This window comes from Malaclemys terrapin, chromosome 8 (genome assembly GCF_027887155.1).
Source record: "Malaclemys terrapin pileata isolate rMalTer1 chromosome 8, rMalTer1.hap1, whole genome shotgun sequence".
Taxonomy (NCBI): Eukaryota; Metazoa; Chordata; order Testudines; family Emydidae; genus Malaclemys; species Malaclemys terrapin.
Window position 1 is genome coordinate 54,401,733 of NC_071512.1, and position 16,679 is coordinate 54,418,411.

Sequence of the window (16,679 nt, forward strand, 5' to 3'; positions counted from 1 at the left end):
GAGATATCTTACCAATTTTTCCCAAAATGCATACACCTGCCGCACCTCCATATGCCCTTGCACCCTTTAATTTACATTAATTTTAATCAGATTGATTCCTTCACCTTTTCACTCTTACTGTTACTGCTGTGAAGGCTTGGATTCTGTCTGGGCTTCTTAGAAGACCTGAAATTTTCTGGCTAAATAATTTTGTGCTCAATTTTCACTGTAAAAATACTGAGTGATTTGCAGGAGGGAGGATTAAGGCCTTGTAGGTGGGTCCTGGAGTATCCTCCTCTATGGAATTATTTTGCTAACACTTGCTAAATATTTTTTAATTGGTGCAATCTGGAACAATTCAAAGGTAAGACATAAAATTGGTCTTCAGCATGAACATGCATATACATATACAAGTATACATATAAGTGTACACACATTTTATTTATATAAATCTTATTTAATCTTTAAGGGTTCAACTTTCTAATAGTTTTAACATGCTGAGTCTCTGGCCTTGTCTTCACTTACCGGAGGGTCCGGCGGCACGCGATCAATGTTGTGGGATCGATCCCGGAAGTGCTCGCAGTCGGTGCCGGTACTCCAGCTCGCCGAGAGGAGTACGCGGCATCGACGGGGGAGCCTTCCTGCCGCGTCTGGACCGCGGTAAGTTCGGACTAAGGTACTTCGAATTCAGCTACGTTATTAACGTAGCTGAATTTGCGTACCTTAGTCCGAAGTGGGGACTTAGTGGGGACCAGGCCTCTGTTCCTTTTGTGTTCCCTTCTTTTCCTTTGCCCTTTCATCATTCAACAAATCACTATCTCTCCTACTCACGGGTGCTTTTTCAGATGCAATCCTGCTCCCTTCTCCTCCCCTCCTTTCTTCAGCCCCTTGCCTGGCCACCCATATTATTACCGCCTTGTCCTGAGGGAAGCCAGGCAAGTTCCCAGTCTCCCCCTACCACACCTCCATCCCATTGGAAACAAATTAGCAGGGAGTTATTGAGGTCCATCCTGGTTCAGTTTCTGCCTTCCATTGAGGAGCAGAAGACATATCCCGCCTCCAGATGCTCTGCAACATAAACTACTTACATTTCACTCTGACACAAAGGTGGGGTTTTCCAGACCAATATTAATTCTTAAGGGGAATACAACACTTTTTTCCTTAAAAGGAACTATAATCCGTTTCATTTCTGTATGGGGTGATTGTGTGGGCACAATCTCACAATTATAGCATTATTGTGGCACCACTAGCACAGGCACAGCGAAACATATTGGCATGATAGAGCTAGAAAGGAAGCACTCAATGTCTTCACAACAGCAGCAGCTTTGGAAATTCTGCATTTTGCTGCTGATTATTCATCAAAGTCAAAGGGCCCCATACAGTTGTGTCCATAAGGTAGTAAATGAGACTCCCCTCCCCTCCCCCCCGTAGTACTCCATCACTGAAATAACAAGTTCTGATTCATGCATGGCAGGTTACCTGCACAGCTTATTAGCAGACAGATTGCATATTGTGCTTGACATTAAGCATTACAACTGCTGTGTGTATGTTAATGAGCAAAGACTGGTTGATGGAGTACATTGGGAGTGATGGTGGCAGGCAGAGGTAACACAATAATGAAATGAGTTGAGCTTGCAAAACCATTAAAATATAAAAAAGCAACTTCTGCAATCATTACTGCAATAACTGGAGTTCACAGGTACAATCTAGTTAATAGTTTTCTTTGTATGAAACCTCGGAGGTTGACACATCTACTTGAATCAGAAAAGCTTTCCCTTGTGAGTAATTTGAATCTGAAGGCCTGTTTCTTGGAAACTTTGGCGAGAAGCCACTTATACAAAAGGTTTTTCATACACAAATCTCATTGCACTTTCACTACTCTGCCCATTTTGACACTAACAATAGACACGGTTCCCCATTTATTTATCTTGGGTACAAATTCAAAACTATGTATTTCGTTAGGTTCATCGAGTATATTCTGTGCCTTTGGATTACTCTCTGGGCTGGTATACACAGCTTTTCTACCACTTTCACTATATCCGTTTAGAAACAGATTGTGGTATAATCCACTCCTAGTGTGAACAGTGACATTAGTATGGCACTTATATCAGACTAGCTTACTTCTTTATTTCTGTCTAAATTTATAGAAATTAGAATCATAGCACTGGAAGGGACCTTGAGAGGTCATCTAGTCCAGTCCCCTGCACTCAAGGCAGGACTAAGTATTATCTAGACTATCCTTTACAGGTGTTTGTCCAACCTGCTCTTAAAATTCCCCAATGATGGAGATTCCACAACCTCCCTAGGCAATTTATTAGCTATATGTTATAAGCATCTTTATATGGCTATACCTGTATCTATGCTAGAGGTTGCAGTGATTTAATCATCTCTGTCTAAACTGATATAGTGAAAGAACAAAAACTTTGTGTAGAATAGCATGTTGGCTTTGAACTCAGTAAGGCATAGTAAACTGACACCTGCAGGCTTGAGGTCTCTTAGGGAGAGATGGCTCAACAAAATCCAAGGTGACCTTAATGGTGCAAAATAATACAGTACATTTAACTGTATGTAAGGCCAAAAAGCAGACAGACCACATAAAAGAATAGCTGTTAGGGGCAATCTGTGTCCACCCAGATATTATCAAAGTGGGTCTCTGACCCCATAAGAATATTTTATGAGTTATCCAGGAAAGATCCCCCCGGCCATATTAGGGCTCATTCTGCTAGGGCTCGAGCAGCTTACCTGAGATATGTACAGCAGCGATGTGGTGCTCGATCCACCCATTTACCAATCAGTATTCCCTAGCACAGGCCTCCAGATCAGATGCCAATTTTGGTAAGGCTGCCCTGCAGTTAACAGTCAAGAAGGACTCCTTGTACCCAACTCCATGCAAACAGACAGCTGCTTGTTAGTCACTAAGAATGAAATCAGTGTGGGCAATCACTTAAATTACGGTAACTGCGGTTCTTTGAGGTGAGTTGTTTCCACGGATTCCATGATCTGCCCTCCTTCCCTGCTAATGAAGAGTCCTATTCCTATGGGATTCTGTATTGACGAAGGAAGTGAGGAGCAATTAGGCCCACTCTGCTGTTTATGCCCTTGGGTAGGGGGCACAAGGACACTTATGGTGCAGGCGCAGCCCCAACAGAAGCTGCTTGCCAAAAAGAATCAATGCTCAACCGCAATGGGGCATAGGTGCTCCAAAGGTAGATGTGTTGCACATACATTCTTAAAGAATCACAATTACTGAAAGGTAAATAGTCTTTGCTGTTCAGTGCCATGCTGGATAAGCAAGCCCAGAGTGCACCTGGTTTTGCAATGTAGAAATCTAGCAGGAGTTAACAGGTGTATTAAACATCCACTGCTTCAGCACTTATTAAAACTACAGTTGTCAGCTCCAGAATGCCCATATTCACCCCAGTTGGGAAATGGTCCAGTCACAATGGTGACCAAATATTTGAAACTAAAATTCAGGTCTCATTCTTAATATTTTAAGCAAGAAAATATTTCTTAATGTTGTCAGAGACAGGTTTTGTTGGCTCTGGGGTCTGGCTTGGTAAATGTGGCAGAGTTTTGGCAGCTGCGAAGGTGGATTTGGTTGGTGGTACTTGTCACTGGGAACAGCCCACTTGTAACCACATTGTAAACTCTGACCTCTCCCTGTACCTCTGGCACCTTCTCTCCCAAACCTGATTGTGTACTTGGGACTCCGCTGCTTCCTTCTTAGGCTTCAGTGTGCTCTCTGCATGCCTCGCTATTGAACTGTGTAGGCATTGGTACAGTGGGGTCTGAGCTATTGCACATGAGCAGTATTCCAGACAGAACTGCATACCAAGGTGTGCACTGTTCAGTGGAGTAGCAAAAAGGAAACACATTGGGGTGTGGGAGTAGGATGTAAACAGCACAGAAGCAGTTGGGAACCACAGACAGTTGGGATTTGGCCATTCTCCTAAGGGTGGATTATATTGAAAGTGATGATTCAATTCCCGGTATACGTGATTAGAGTACTAGTGCCCTCCTGTAGGTTTAAAATACGTGCCTGTTCACTCTGTCTGTTGTAAACTTTAGATGGAGTATTTTAGTCCATTGTTATATCTACCTATCTTAGGTTTTTATACTGACGTCCATCCCCATAATATCTGAGCACCTTCCATGTAAAAGCAATAGCAAAGTTCCTAGTGGACTTCATAAAGTCTCTCTCTCTCTTCCCCCTCTTTGGGATAAAAACACTACTTGAGATAAGGGCTTTGATTTTGATTGTTTAGATGTTGTTTGGTTTTTAGGTTGACTTGTTTCAGCAATTTTTTGGTTGGGATTTGTTGTGTAGAAGGTGATGTCAGTGTTGAGTGTCATTTTTATGGTGGAAAGGTCTTTTTGAAGAGAGGTTTTGCAGTGTGCCTTAATTACTGTTAGACTTTAGATTTCCCTGATGTCCTTTGGAAGCTTGTTACATAGCTGAACCCCTCAACTGAGAACATTCTGTCCCTAACTCTCGTGTGCTTCATCTTGGGCTTTGTGATGTGCACTGTCCTAGAGGAACACAGCTGTGTCTCTACATTTCAGTGTGTGAACCAGTCTTTAATGTAGCTGTGGCTTGATCCATGAATTGCTTTTAAGATTAGGACCAAAGTCTTAAACTAGCATCAGAAACTAACTGGGGGCCAGTGGAGAGACTTGAGCACAGCCCTGATGTGCTGTGTTCTTATAACTATTTTCTTCCAGTGTCTACCCTGCATATTAATAGTAGAAACCTTCTACTTCTCTACAGATTAGTTTTACCCAATGTTTCCTTAATAGAAAGCTTCATAAATGTCTGAACTGCAGGGCAATGCTGGTGTTATCTTTTAGTTACTATAACTAACCAGTCAGGGCCAGTTGTAATCAAAGGTAATGGAGCATGAACATTGCCTGCTTTGAAAGGAGTGTAACTGCTGTCAAGCCTTGGAGGGAAAGTGGGCTGGGATGGAGAGGGAGTCTGATTAATATTTGACAGTTAAAATTTCCTCTGCTTTTTTAATTTAACCCTTTAAACTCTTGAGGGATTTTGGGGCCCTACATTAAGGTTTAACATTGGAGACACATGGTCTTAGGGGTTGGTGTACAAATCTGAGTCAAGGTCAGATTAGAGGCGAAGATGGTGATCCAGGACCTAGTGGGTGTCAGGTGTGGAATGGGGAAGAAGCATGCTAAGATGTGCAAGTGGTTATGGTGGAAATGCTGGGGAGGAGAGGTCAGAAGCTATTGTCAATGTCATAGATTGGGAAAGATTGGTTACATAGCACACTCTTAAGTGAGGATTGTGAGTTTCTTTGTAGAATTTTGCTATTGCTTTTACATGGAAGGTGCTCAGATAATCTCGCTTTGAAGAGATTAAAAAACTCAGGCCAGCCAGAAGGGAAAGGCTGTGAATAACTGAACACAAGGGAAGAAATGGAAGTCTGAAAGAGGAAATGTGATGCTCAGTTCTTGTGAGTGAAGGGGAAGTTCTACTGCCAGGAGGAGTAATGAAATGGCAGATCTTTGGGGGGAGCAGTGTGATATTTCATGTTAATTCAGCACAGTGTCATCACCCACCACTATACTGTCAGTCTGCTCTATTAATATCTTTCATGCTAACTCCATGCTGTTTTAATTCCCAGTTCCGGGTGTTCACAGCCCCCTTCCATAAGGTAGGCTTCGCAGATTTCTGGCTGGCCGATCAGCTCAACAGCTTGGCTGTGATACTTATGGACCTGGAATACATGATCTGTTTCTACAGCTTTGAGCTCCAGTGGGACAACAATAACGGACTGTTGCCAGAAACAGGTATAGTAGTGATGAAGATGAGATGGTAACAAATATGTATGAACACTTTGCCCAATAAGTCCAGGAACATTGATACAAACTGAAAATTTCAATAGGCATCTTACTGTCTTTTAGCAAAAATTCTCCCAATAACATAGGAAACTCATCCCATCATAATTGGTGTTCCTTCTGGGCACAGCCCTTGAGATTTTATTCTCCCATCCCTTACTGCCCTATTTACCAATCCATTCGTCTGGTATAACCTGCTGCTGTGACTGGCATGACCTGTGTATTTAAGAACTTGTTTGCCAAGATTTTGAGGTGCTCTTTGGCAGAGGAAAGATGCAGCAATTTTCCAGGCTTGGCTGGCAGTTTTTCAGACTCCTTTCCAACAATGCAATCACACTTAGCCTTTTGTTGCTGCTTAGTGTTAGTGATTCATAGAAGCAGTACAAAGCCGACTACCAAGAATTCAGAGCTTATGGGGAAATATTCTCATGAGGATTTTTTCCTCTAAGGGCTCTTCTCCTGAGGGTCTTCCATATTCCTAATACACTCATGTGGGTTCCTTCCTGTTTTATCTGTGCTTTCCAGGCTATTTCTTCCAGGTCCTATGTTTCAATGTTGTCTTTTCTTCTGGAGGGAATGGCAGGAACTTCCTCAGACCTCATTGGTGCCATTCATTATTCAATTACAGTTGACATTGAGAGAGACAAGTGCTATGCACACTGCCTCCACATCATTTCCAGCTTGGAGAGCAAGAGATGATATCTGAATTTTAACTCTGGTCTTCCCCATGGCAAAACGTTATCTGATGCCTCAGGACCAGTCCACAGTCATTGTCTTTCCATTTTAACCAGCAACCACTGATAAATCATCTTGTCAATGAGCCTTTAACATGTATTGAGAGAACTTGAAACCTGCTTTCTGTGTGCATCAGCATTACTTTCTATTCTTCCAGTCTTGCCTACCTCAGAACCTTCCACCCAGTTGTATTAAGGCTGCATTCTAAGGGTCTGTTCCCTGTAAGCATTAGTTGGAATTAAATTAAACTGTGTATACTAAAATTTTCTGCATCAAACCAAAAAGTAGAATAAGAACACAGTTCCCCTGGAATAAATATTAATTGATCTGAGGGAATGAACAAATTCTGTATATTGATGACCTGATGTTTTTCAGGTGTGCTGAGCACATTTTGGAAATCAAGCCATAAGGGACTAGATATGGACATGTGTAAGAATGTAACAGATTTTGGAATTTACACTAAACTCATGGCTTTTCCTGCCTTTTCCCCATTACTTATTGGCATAAATCATTGCACCCATAAAAATGGGATTTTCTTATGCTAATTGGTAAGGTGACAATAATAGGAGACAAACTCAAATCGGTTGATGGTTATAATTAAAGGGACACATTCAACTTGAAATCTGGCCATTTAAAAACAAGAGTCAAGTTATTTCAGGTACTGTACATCCCCTCGAGTTCCCCTGCTGAGTTTGGTGGTTTTGTGGGAACACCTTTCTATATGTGTCTAAAATTCAGTGTAGCCTTTTTGTAATTTTTTCCTCTCTTTCATATGCTCCTGCATGGAGAGATCCACACAAACAGGAGAAACACTGAAACTGAGTATACACGGTGCTATCAAATGTACAAAGTAAATAAAATAAAACAATATTTTCCCCCCTATGCTTTCATTGATAGTAATCTTAGTTGCTATGTGTAACAATACTAGGTTTTTAAAATTTTCTGACTGGAGTGTGTTGTTTAAGCTGTGTCTCTTTAAAGCCTAGCAGTGATCGCTCCTGTTATTGAAGTAAAGGGGTTTGACTGACACACCTGGTCGTGGGATTGAAAATGTTGAGATGCTAAATATAGATGCAAATGCAAAGCAAATTGTACCATTGCTTAGGATATTACAATTGCTGCTTCCAAAAGTTTAGTTTCACTCATCTCTTCAAGGAAGGTAGAGGAAGTGAGACATTTGGAAGGGAATGAGAGAAGAATTAAATATTTTGTTTCCATGTCCACTGAAACATCTCTTCTCTTGTAGGTGATCAGATTTGTTCCAGCTACTCCTACGGAGTGCGAGCAGTTGTCCAGTGCATCCCTGCTTGGTTGCGTTTTATCCAGTGCCTGCGCCGTTACCGTGACACCAAACGGGCCTTTCCTCATCTGGTTAATGCTGGCAAATACTCCACCACCTTCTTCATGGTGACATTTGCAGCCCTTTACAGCACTCACAAAGGTATTGGATTTAGTTATTTCACAAAGCTTTGCAGAACCCCCTGCTGTCTTTTGTCAGTCTCTGCTACTCAGTCATCTTTTCTCTCTGTGGACCTTTTAGGTGCTAACGTTTATAGAGAGAAAACAGAATTATGGATAGAGCCCTGCAAATCCATGGGTATCTGCTTTATATCCATGGACTATTTTTTGCGGATAGCCGCTCAGATGCAGATACAAATTTTGTATCCACACAGGGCTCTGACCATAACAGATTCACCAGAATGGAGCAGCTGCGGCTGTCACCCAGCCCCCAGGCTCCAGCTCAGCTCTCTGAATTGCGCAGCAGCGGGTATAGCCCACTGGGCATTCTCAGAGTTGTAGTCCCCAGCTTGCTTTGACAGAGGAGATAAACTACAACTCCTAGAAGGGAGTGAGCCCAGCACCATTTTAAAAGAAATAACCTAGCAGGTGGCAAGGGCCCATGCTATGAGGGGGAGAGTAGTTATTGATGCTCTCTGTCTGGGCCTGGTCTGCATGTATTACTGCCCCCGCAGCTGCCTAGTGGTGTCTGAGCTTCCTCCCACACCCCCCGGAGGGTGGCACAGCACACAAGAGTCCAGGAGTGTAGTCTTCCTACCCAGAATGGGGAACGAGGTATGGTGGGGACAGAGCAGGCGGTGGGGCAGGTGGTCTCTGAGAGAAGTGAGGGGTGGTTGGGGGCTTGGTACAGCCCTGCATCACTTCCAAGGGCGCCGGAGCCCTCCCAAAAGGGAGGAGGAGGGCGAGGAGCCTGCCCTCCTGCCCAGTATGGGATGGGATGAAAAGCAGCCCCCTACCTGCCCCCCAGGTCTCCTGCCCAGGGCAGGTGGAGGGACCCAGGCTCCCCACAACTGCCCACGTGGCTCTCCTCGATCTGGCTCCGGCTGGGAGTGGGGGCTTCAGAGCTGCAGCCTGGCCATGATAAGAGCCGGGCGGGCAGCTGTAGGGAGCTGCGGCGGACCCTCCACCTGCCCTGGGTTGGGGGCCCAAGCAGCCCCTGGCCCATGTCCCCACCCTGGGCAGGTAGAGGGTCTGCAACTCCACGCTGGCTCCGCACAGCTGCCCGCCTGGCTCTTACCATCGCTGGGCTGCAGCTCCAAGGCCCCTCCACCCTGGCCGCAGCCGGGTCAAGGAGAGCCGCATGGGGAGCTGGTGCGGAGTTGCAGACCCTCTACCTGCCCATAGCCAGGTGGGGAATCTGGGGGTTGGGGCCCAGGCCGGGGGCTGATCTCAGCGCCCCCAACCACTACCGCAGGCAAGTCGAGGGTCCATTGTGGCTCCCCACTGCTGCCCAGGTTCCCCAGCTGGGCTCACTCTCTTCTTGGGGAGAAGTGAAGGGGACACGGTCTGCCCTGGTGAAAAGTGGGAGTGCCCTGGCCCCCCCGGTTCCAGCACCACTGGTCACTGCTCTGCAGATGCAGATACCGGCAGACAATTTCTGTGTATCATGTGCGGATACATATTTTTGTATCCGCGCAGGGCTCTAATTACGGACAGTACAATTTACATTCTTACCTCACCTCTTATTAAAAGAGTGACAGCTATGAAAGGTAAGAGAATACAATAGAATTGAGGCACTATGGATTGAATTACAGCAAATAACATTGTTTTAAAAAATTAATTGATAACTTTGATATCAGTTCATCCCACTTTTGGCATTGATTGGATCTTCCACTGGAACTGCTGACTCCTCAGTGAAATGGGACCAGTCTGTAGCATTGATTCATGTATAGTCATGCAGACTCAGATAAACTTTCATCAGTTCAGTACATTTTCCTCAATTTTCCTTCATAATAAAGTATACTTATCTATTTTAAAGTAGTAGGATTTGTCCCCAAGAGTGGGAATTGGGAATTCAGTTTTCTGTTCAAATGAATATGAAATGTTTTCTTTTGGGTGGGGGAATGCAATTTTTTAATCAATAGCACTGTACAGCATACTGTCTACGATCGAGAGAGGCATTTCAAAATTTCATTTGAAATTGTTGATCTATTCAGTGTAATTATAATGGGGCTTAAAGATAGTGGAGAATTTTAAGGGGAGGGTCGAAGGTTACTAGTGATAATGAGGCCTTCTCTTTCCCCTTCAGAAAGAAAATACTGAAACTCCTAAGAAATTTCCCATAATTTTTTTCTGTGAATAGAGACTAATTTTAGACTCTCTAGATGTGTAAGGAAATGGGCTGAGCTCCTACTTTACATAGTAATTACCAGTCCCTTGGTATTCCAGGGCTACTATCAGAGAACAAACTGAACAGGGTTGGTCCATTATTTAGGAAGGTAGGGGAATGTATTGTGTGCTAGGAAAAAGCCCCCTCTGGGTTTCATGTATATTTTTATCCCTTTCCTTTCTCAAGCTGGTGGGGAGTTGTTTCCAACCCATTTAACTGCCGATTGAACTCTTTGATCCCTCAAGTTCCCTATCTCCGTGGCAACCGCAATTATTACTTGATTCTGCTCTTGTTGTGAAGGAAAAAGCTTTTAGCTCCTGCACTTCAGGCAGTCGCCCTGTCTTTCATTGTTCTTTCTCCTCCAAGTCCCATGTCAGTCAAAAGCTTTATTCTTTCCACTGAAATAGATGTCTGCTGTATCTACAGAAATTAGCAACAGTATACACTTGTGAGCCAGTTACTCATCTATGTGTATGGTCAAGGAGATTGATAGAGAAATCAGAAAAATATACAATGCTTCCTTCTAGCTGTCTTAGTAAGATGTTTCCTTCAGGTGGACACCAGGTTTATTAGAAAACCCTGCTGGTTCAAGAGTTGGTGCTAGTTGAAAATGGGTTGGCGTCTGGGAAGTAATACAAATAAAACACAAGCCTTGAGCAATGTAGATGACATATAACAATGTATTAGTACAAGCTGTCTGAAGACTGAAAGTCAAACAATATTCATGAATGTATTTTGTATCTAAAGGTACATGCATGCTTCTCTTCGAGGTGTTTAGTAGCAGACTTTGTCACGGCTGATAGCCCCCATGTTTGACTCCTCTGTCTGTCTCCCACTGTCACCTTCACAAAGACTATTCCCCTAATATTTAAGATATTCCCCTACTGGGTTTTTTTTTTTTTTTTTTTTTTTACTGCTTTTCCCAGTCTGAGGCTGCAATCTAGTTAAAATCCCTTGCTCTTAAACTGGGCAATCAAACAACAAATCCAGGATGTAAGGCTTGCAATTAATGCTTCTGATGTGAACCTGCCATACCTTCATTCAGGAGGGCTGTTTAAGTTTTTCACCATCAAGGGCATTCCAAAATAGTCACTCTTATGAAGAGGGAGGAAATTGGTTGGGGTCAAGCTTGAAAATACGTGCTTGTAAAATGTGCCTGTTTAATATAAGTTTGACCTCTTCTGAGTCCCCTTGAATTTTGCACCTGTGCCAGTATCACTGACTGCAGGTTTCATTGCTACTGTGTATAACTTTTACATCTCTCTTCAAATCTGACACTTGGTCATAATGAAGTATTTACAAATCATAAAGACAGGGCCTGTTCAGATTGCTAGTTTAAACAAGGGCTACCCTACAACACATCATCTCATCCTAGGCAGAGGGGAGGTGAATTGACAAGGTAATACTGTAATCTTTAGGGTAGTTTGATTTTTGAAATACAGAAATGGGCCACCTGTTCCCATGGACGTTACAGCAAGATTTGGACAGTTAAGGGTGGGCAGAAAATGTGCTCACTCCAGTTTTCCAATCTCCCCCTCTCCAGCCACGCTCCTTCCCTCTTGCCCTGAGGGCTCTTCTCTTCTATGCAACCTGGTGTTCCCTAACCCTTTATCAAAGGGCTTCAGGGCCCAACTGTCTCTGCAAGGCTCTGGTGAATATGCTACTATAGCTTCTGGCCACACCCTGTTAATACCAGACACTTCTTCAAGGAGTGTCCCTTCTCCCTATCAGTGCTCTGTATCTGCACCCCTGTGCCTCTAAGCGGAGATTTTAGGTAGCAGTGTCCGTTCAGCCTGCATGTGCGCTCTCCCTCCCTCGTAGTCTACCTCGAGACTATCTAGCACTGGGCAGGCGACCCCCACTCAGTTCCTTCTCAATCGCTTTTGGCTCACAAGGGAGCAAGGAGCGAGCAGTTGTCCTTCCTTATCTGCATCATTAGCATATATAGTAGTTTGTTTGTTTGTTTTTGTTCTCCTTAAAAGTTAGTGTTTTCTTTTTACCCGTTGAGATTAAAAAAAAAAAAGAAAGAAAAAGAAGAGAGAGAACTTTACGTTTCCCATCCTGTCTGGGGGGATTCCCCACCCTCTCCCAGGGGTGTTTAGAGGACACTAAAAGTTTTTCAAGTTTAAAAAAAAAAAAAAAAAAGTTTTAAAAATAAAATTAAATAAATAAAAGAAGAAGAAAGTCAAAGTCCTACAAAAAGGGGAAACTAGATCAAATTGCTGAGTTGGCCAATCGCACTGAGGAAACTCTCTGGCTGGCCAAAGACTCAGTGTGGAGGCTTGGAGCCCTTTTTCTCGAGCCTTTACAAGGGGAATATGCTAGTCTTTTTGGCAACTCTACCCCCTTTGAAGTTGAAGGCTCTGGGGATGATCCAAAGTCAGCACATGAGTACCCTGGAGGCTGAAGTGCCTTCTCCATAAGGTGGAGTTTTAACTTCAGCGCCCGGTTCTTGCGAGATCTCAGCTTTAGCGAGTGGCAGAGGGAGCACTTCTGAGGGATATCTGACTCTCCCAGGCATCAGACACAGTGAGACTGTCTGTCCGTTATAGGAATCGACTCCTTGCAGGAGAGGCACTTCTTGAAACCAGGGGAGCTGGGCATGCCCCTCGTGTGGGAAGGCTATCACCCTCTAGCAGAAAGGATTGCAAAAGAAAGTTCTTCTTTTCTCCTAGAAGCTGGAAGGGACCTTAAGAGGTCATCTAGTCCAGTCCCTGCACTCAAGGCAGGGCTAAGTATTACTAAACCATCCCTGACAGATGTTTGTCTAACTTGCTCTTTAAAATCTCCAGTGATGGAGATTCCACAACCTCCATAGGCTATTTATTCTAGTGTTTAACTACCCTGACAGGAAGTTTTTCCTAACATCCAACCTAAACTGCCCTTGCTGCAAGTTAAGCCCATTGTTTCTTGTCCTATCCTCAGTGGTTAAAGAGAACAAGCCGGTGCCCAGAATTGCCCTTGTCACCAGGCTGTGTATCACCAGTACCCCAGTTAGTGCAACCCTTACCCAGTGATGAGTCTGACAGTGACCAGGAGGATGTCATCTCCCTGGCCTTGCATAGTGGCTCGCCGTAACAAAACAAGGATCCTCCTCAATTCCATCAAACCGACCCACAGTAATGGGTACCAGCTCCTTTGGGCATCCCCTCTACATACCCTCCCCCCACCCATGGCCATATTGGGATCCTTGGGTGACATATGCATCCTACGTTTTGCAGCCATCCAGTGTCTCTCAGAGAGAGTCTACACGATGGTCTCCTACAGCCTCACTGTCCATAGCCCCTGAGCCAGGGGAGGAGGAAGCTTTTGCAGAACAGGAAGAAGGACTAGAAGGGGAGGCTACCCCTCCAGCAAACTTCCCCTTGTCTCCAGATGAGGCTGTAATGTTTCCCCCCACACACACCCTCATCACTAGCTTTCAGGCTCTTACCAAGAGGGTGGTGGGTGATTTGCAGATTCCCCTATAGGAGGGGGCAGATACACATCACAAGCTGGTGGATATTCTGCACACCTCCTCCTTGTCCAGAATTACCCTCCCAATTAATGAGGCAATTCTAGATCTTGCCAAAGTCATCTGGCAGACACCAGCCTCCATTGCACCAGCCCGCAACAGAGCCGACAAAAAATACTACATCCCTCCCAAAGAGGTAGACTTCCTGTTTCAACATCTGCAACCCAACTCCATCATCATAGTGGATGCGGTTAATGCACAAGGCAAGCAACATCACACCAAGTCAACCTCATATGATCAAGCTTGGAAAAAGCTAGATCTCTGGGAAGGAAGGCGTATTCGTCAGTGACATTGCAGTTTAGAGTCATGAACTACCAAGCTATCATGGCCAAATATGATTTTATTAATTATGGGGAACTTAGTGCATTTCCGGAACATTTACCAGAGATGCAAAAGGAGCAGTTTCAGGCCATTGTCAGAGAGGGTCAGTTAATAGCCAGAACAGCACTACAGATGGCACAGATGCAGCTGATACAGCAGCCCATTCAGTCTCTACAGCAGTGGTAATGAGGTGGGCTTCTTGGCTACACTTTTCCAGGTTGCCCAAAGAGTGCAGGCGACAGTGGAAGATCTCCTGTTTGAAGGGCCCAAGCTCTTTGCAGAGAAAACAAACTCTTCTCTCCACACCTTGAAGGATTACCAGGCCACATTACGCTCCCTGGGAATCTCTGCTGCAGGACAGAAGAGAAGAGAGAGCCCTCAGCCACAGCACAGGTCACGACCTCCTTAATACCCCCTGTCTCGGCACTATTATGAGCTCCAGCGTAGGAGGCTGAGGGTTCAAAAGCGGAAGCCGTCAGCATCCCAATCCACAACCTTTCAGACCGCCTCTTCTAAGCACTTTTGACTGGTTGGTTTTTTGACTTGAATTGTTTGACTGAACAATTATACCTTGCAGCATCAGCTGCCCTCTACACACCTGTCACATCCCTTCGGAAGTTGCCTGGTCTTCTTTCACTGCAATTAGGAAAATATCATCTCTGACATATGGGTCTTGGAGAGTATTTCAGAGGGTTACGCCATTCAGTTCATGTTTTCCCCCCATTCCCACCCTCCTTCCCCATCCCTCTTTTAAGGACCTTTCTCACAAGAACCTACTTCATCAGGAAATAGATCATCTGTTATGCCTAGGGGTCACAGAACCAGTCCTGGTGCAACTCAGGGGCAAGGGGTTTTACTTCCATTATTTCCTGATCCCCCAGGCAAAGGGAGGTTGGAGGCCCGTTCTGGATCTAAGGGCATTAAACAAATACATACAGAACTCCACTGGCCATCACCTGCAGTCTCAGCTTAAACCTCTCCAACACATCATCAGTGATCTACAACCCATCCTGAACAATGATCCCTCACTTTCACAGACCTTGGGAGGCAGGCCAGTCCTCGCCCACAGACAACCCGCCAACCTTAAGCATATTCTCACCAGCAACCATGCACCGCACCATCACAACTCTAACTCAGGAACCAACCCATGCAACAAACCTCAATGCCAACTCTGCCTACATATCTACACCAGCAACACCATCACAGGACCTAACCAGATCAGCTATAACATCACCGGCTCATTCACCTACACATCCACCAATGTTATATATGCCATCATATGCCAGCAATGCCCCTCCGCTATGTACATTGGCCAAACTGGACAGTCACTACGCAAGAGGATAAATGGACACAAGTCAGATATCAGGAATGGCAATATACAAAAACCTGTAGGAGAACACTTCAACCTCCCTGGCCACATAATAGCAGATGTAAAGGTAGCCATCTTACAGCAAAAAAACTTCAGGACCAGACTTCAAAAAGAAACTGCTGAGCTCCAGTTCATTTGCAAATTTGACACCATCAGATCAGGATTAAACAAAGACTGTGAATGGCTTTCCAACTACAGAAGCAGTTTCTCCTCCCTTGGTGTTCATACCTCAGCTGCTAGCAGAGCACCTCACCCTCCCTGATTGAACTAACCTCGTTATCTCCATACTGATTTATACCTGCCTCTGGAGATTTCCATTACTTGCATCTGAAGAAGTGAGGTTCTTACCCACGAAAGCGTATGTTCCCAATACTTCTGTTAGTCTTAAAGGTGCCACAGGACCTTCTGTTGCTTTTTACAGATTCAGACTAACACGGCTACCCCTCTGATACTTGAAACAAATACATGAAGATGCAAAAGTTCAAGATGGTCACACTAGTAGCCATTATTCCAGCTCTAGAGCAAGGAGATTGGTTTTCAGCCCTCGACCTACAAGATGCCTACTTCCACATCTCAATATGACCGTCGCATAGGAGATTCCTATGGTTTACCTTTGGGCAGGACCATTATCAGTATAGGGTGCTCCCATTTGGCCTCTCGTCTGCACCAGGGTATTTTCCAAGGTTCTCTTCATCGTAGTGATGCACCTACAAATATCAGGCATTATCTACCTAGACGACTGCCGCCTCAGGGCTTCCTCATTCAAGGATACCTTACGAGCCACCCAGATGACCATGCACACATTTGCGCAGCTGGGCCTACAGCTCAACTTAAAGAAATTGACACTGACCCCAGTACAGTGACCAAAGTTTATTGGTACCAGCCTTGACCCAGTTCTAGTGAGGGTGCTCCTCCCGCTACACAGACTCACCACCCTCACAAGTCTCAGAGACAGGACAGGACAGCCCCCAAACATTGGCCAGGGATTGCCTGCAGCTGCTAGCTCATATGGCAGCATGCACCTTTATCACCCCAAATGCCTGGATGTTCGAGGTGTTTACAGATGTGGCTTAATTCTGTCTAGTCCCCGAACAGGGACAGACTAACCAAACTGCTGTCACAGTTCTCTGCAGTAAAGCACTTCCTGGACTGGTGGAAAGACTCATCCAACGTCTGAGCAGGCGTTCCATTTATGCAACTGCCACCAACGTGGACTCTGATGATGGATGCCTCCCTAATAGGCTGGGGAGTTCACCTACACGACCACAAAGTTCAGGGGT

The 16,679-nt window shown here is 44.8% G+C and overlaps 1 protein-coding gene across 1 annotated transcript in view; it reads left to right on the forward strand.

The window, feature by feature from the left end:
* The window catches only part of XPR1 (xenotropic and polytropic retrovirus receptor 1), a 243,873-nt gene that overhangs the window by 203,649 nt on the left and 23,545 nt on the right, over window positions 1-16,679 (forward strand). The window contains exons 10-11 of the mRNA XM_054037215.1: window positions 5,619-5,784; window positions 7,814-8,008. Coding sequence (XP_053893190.1) covers window positions 5,619-5,784; window positions 7,814-8,008 — 361 coding nt within the window. The remainder of the gene's footprint in view (window positions 1-5,618; window positions 5,785-7,813; window positions 8,009-16,679) is intronic.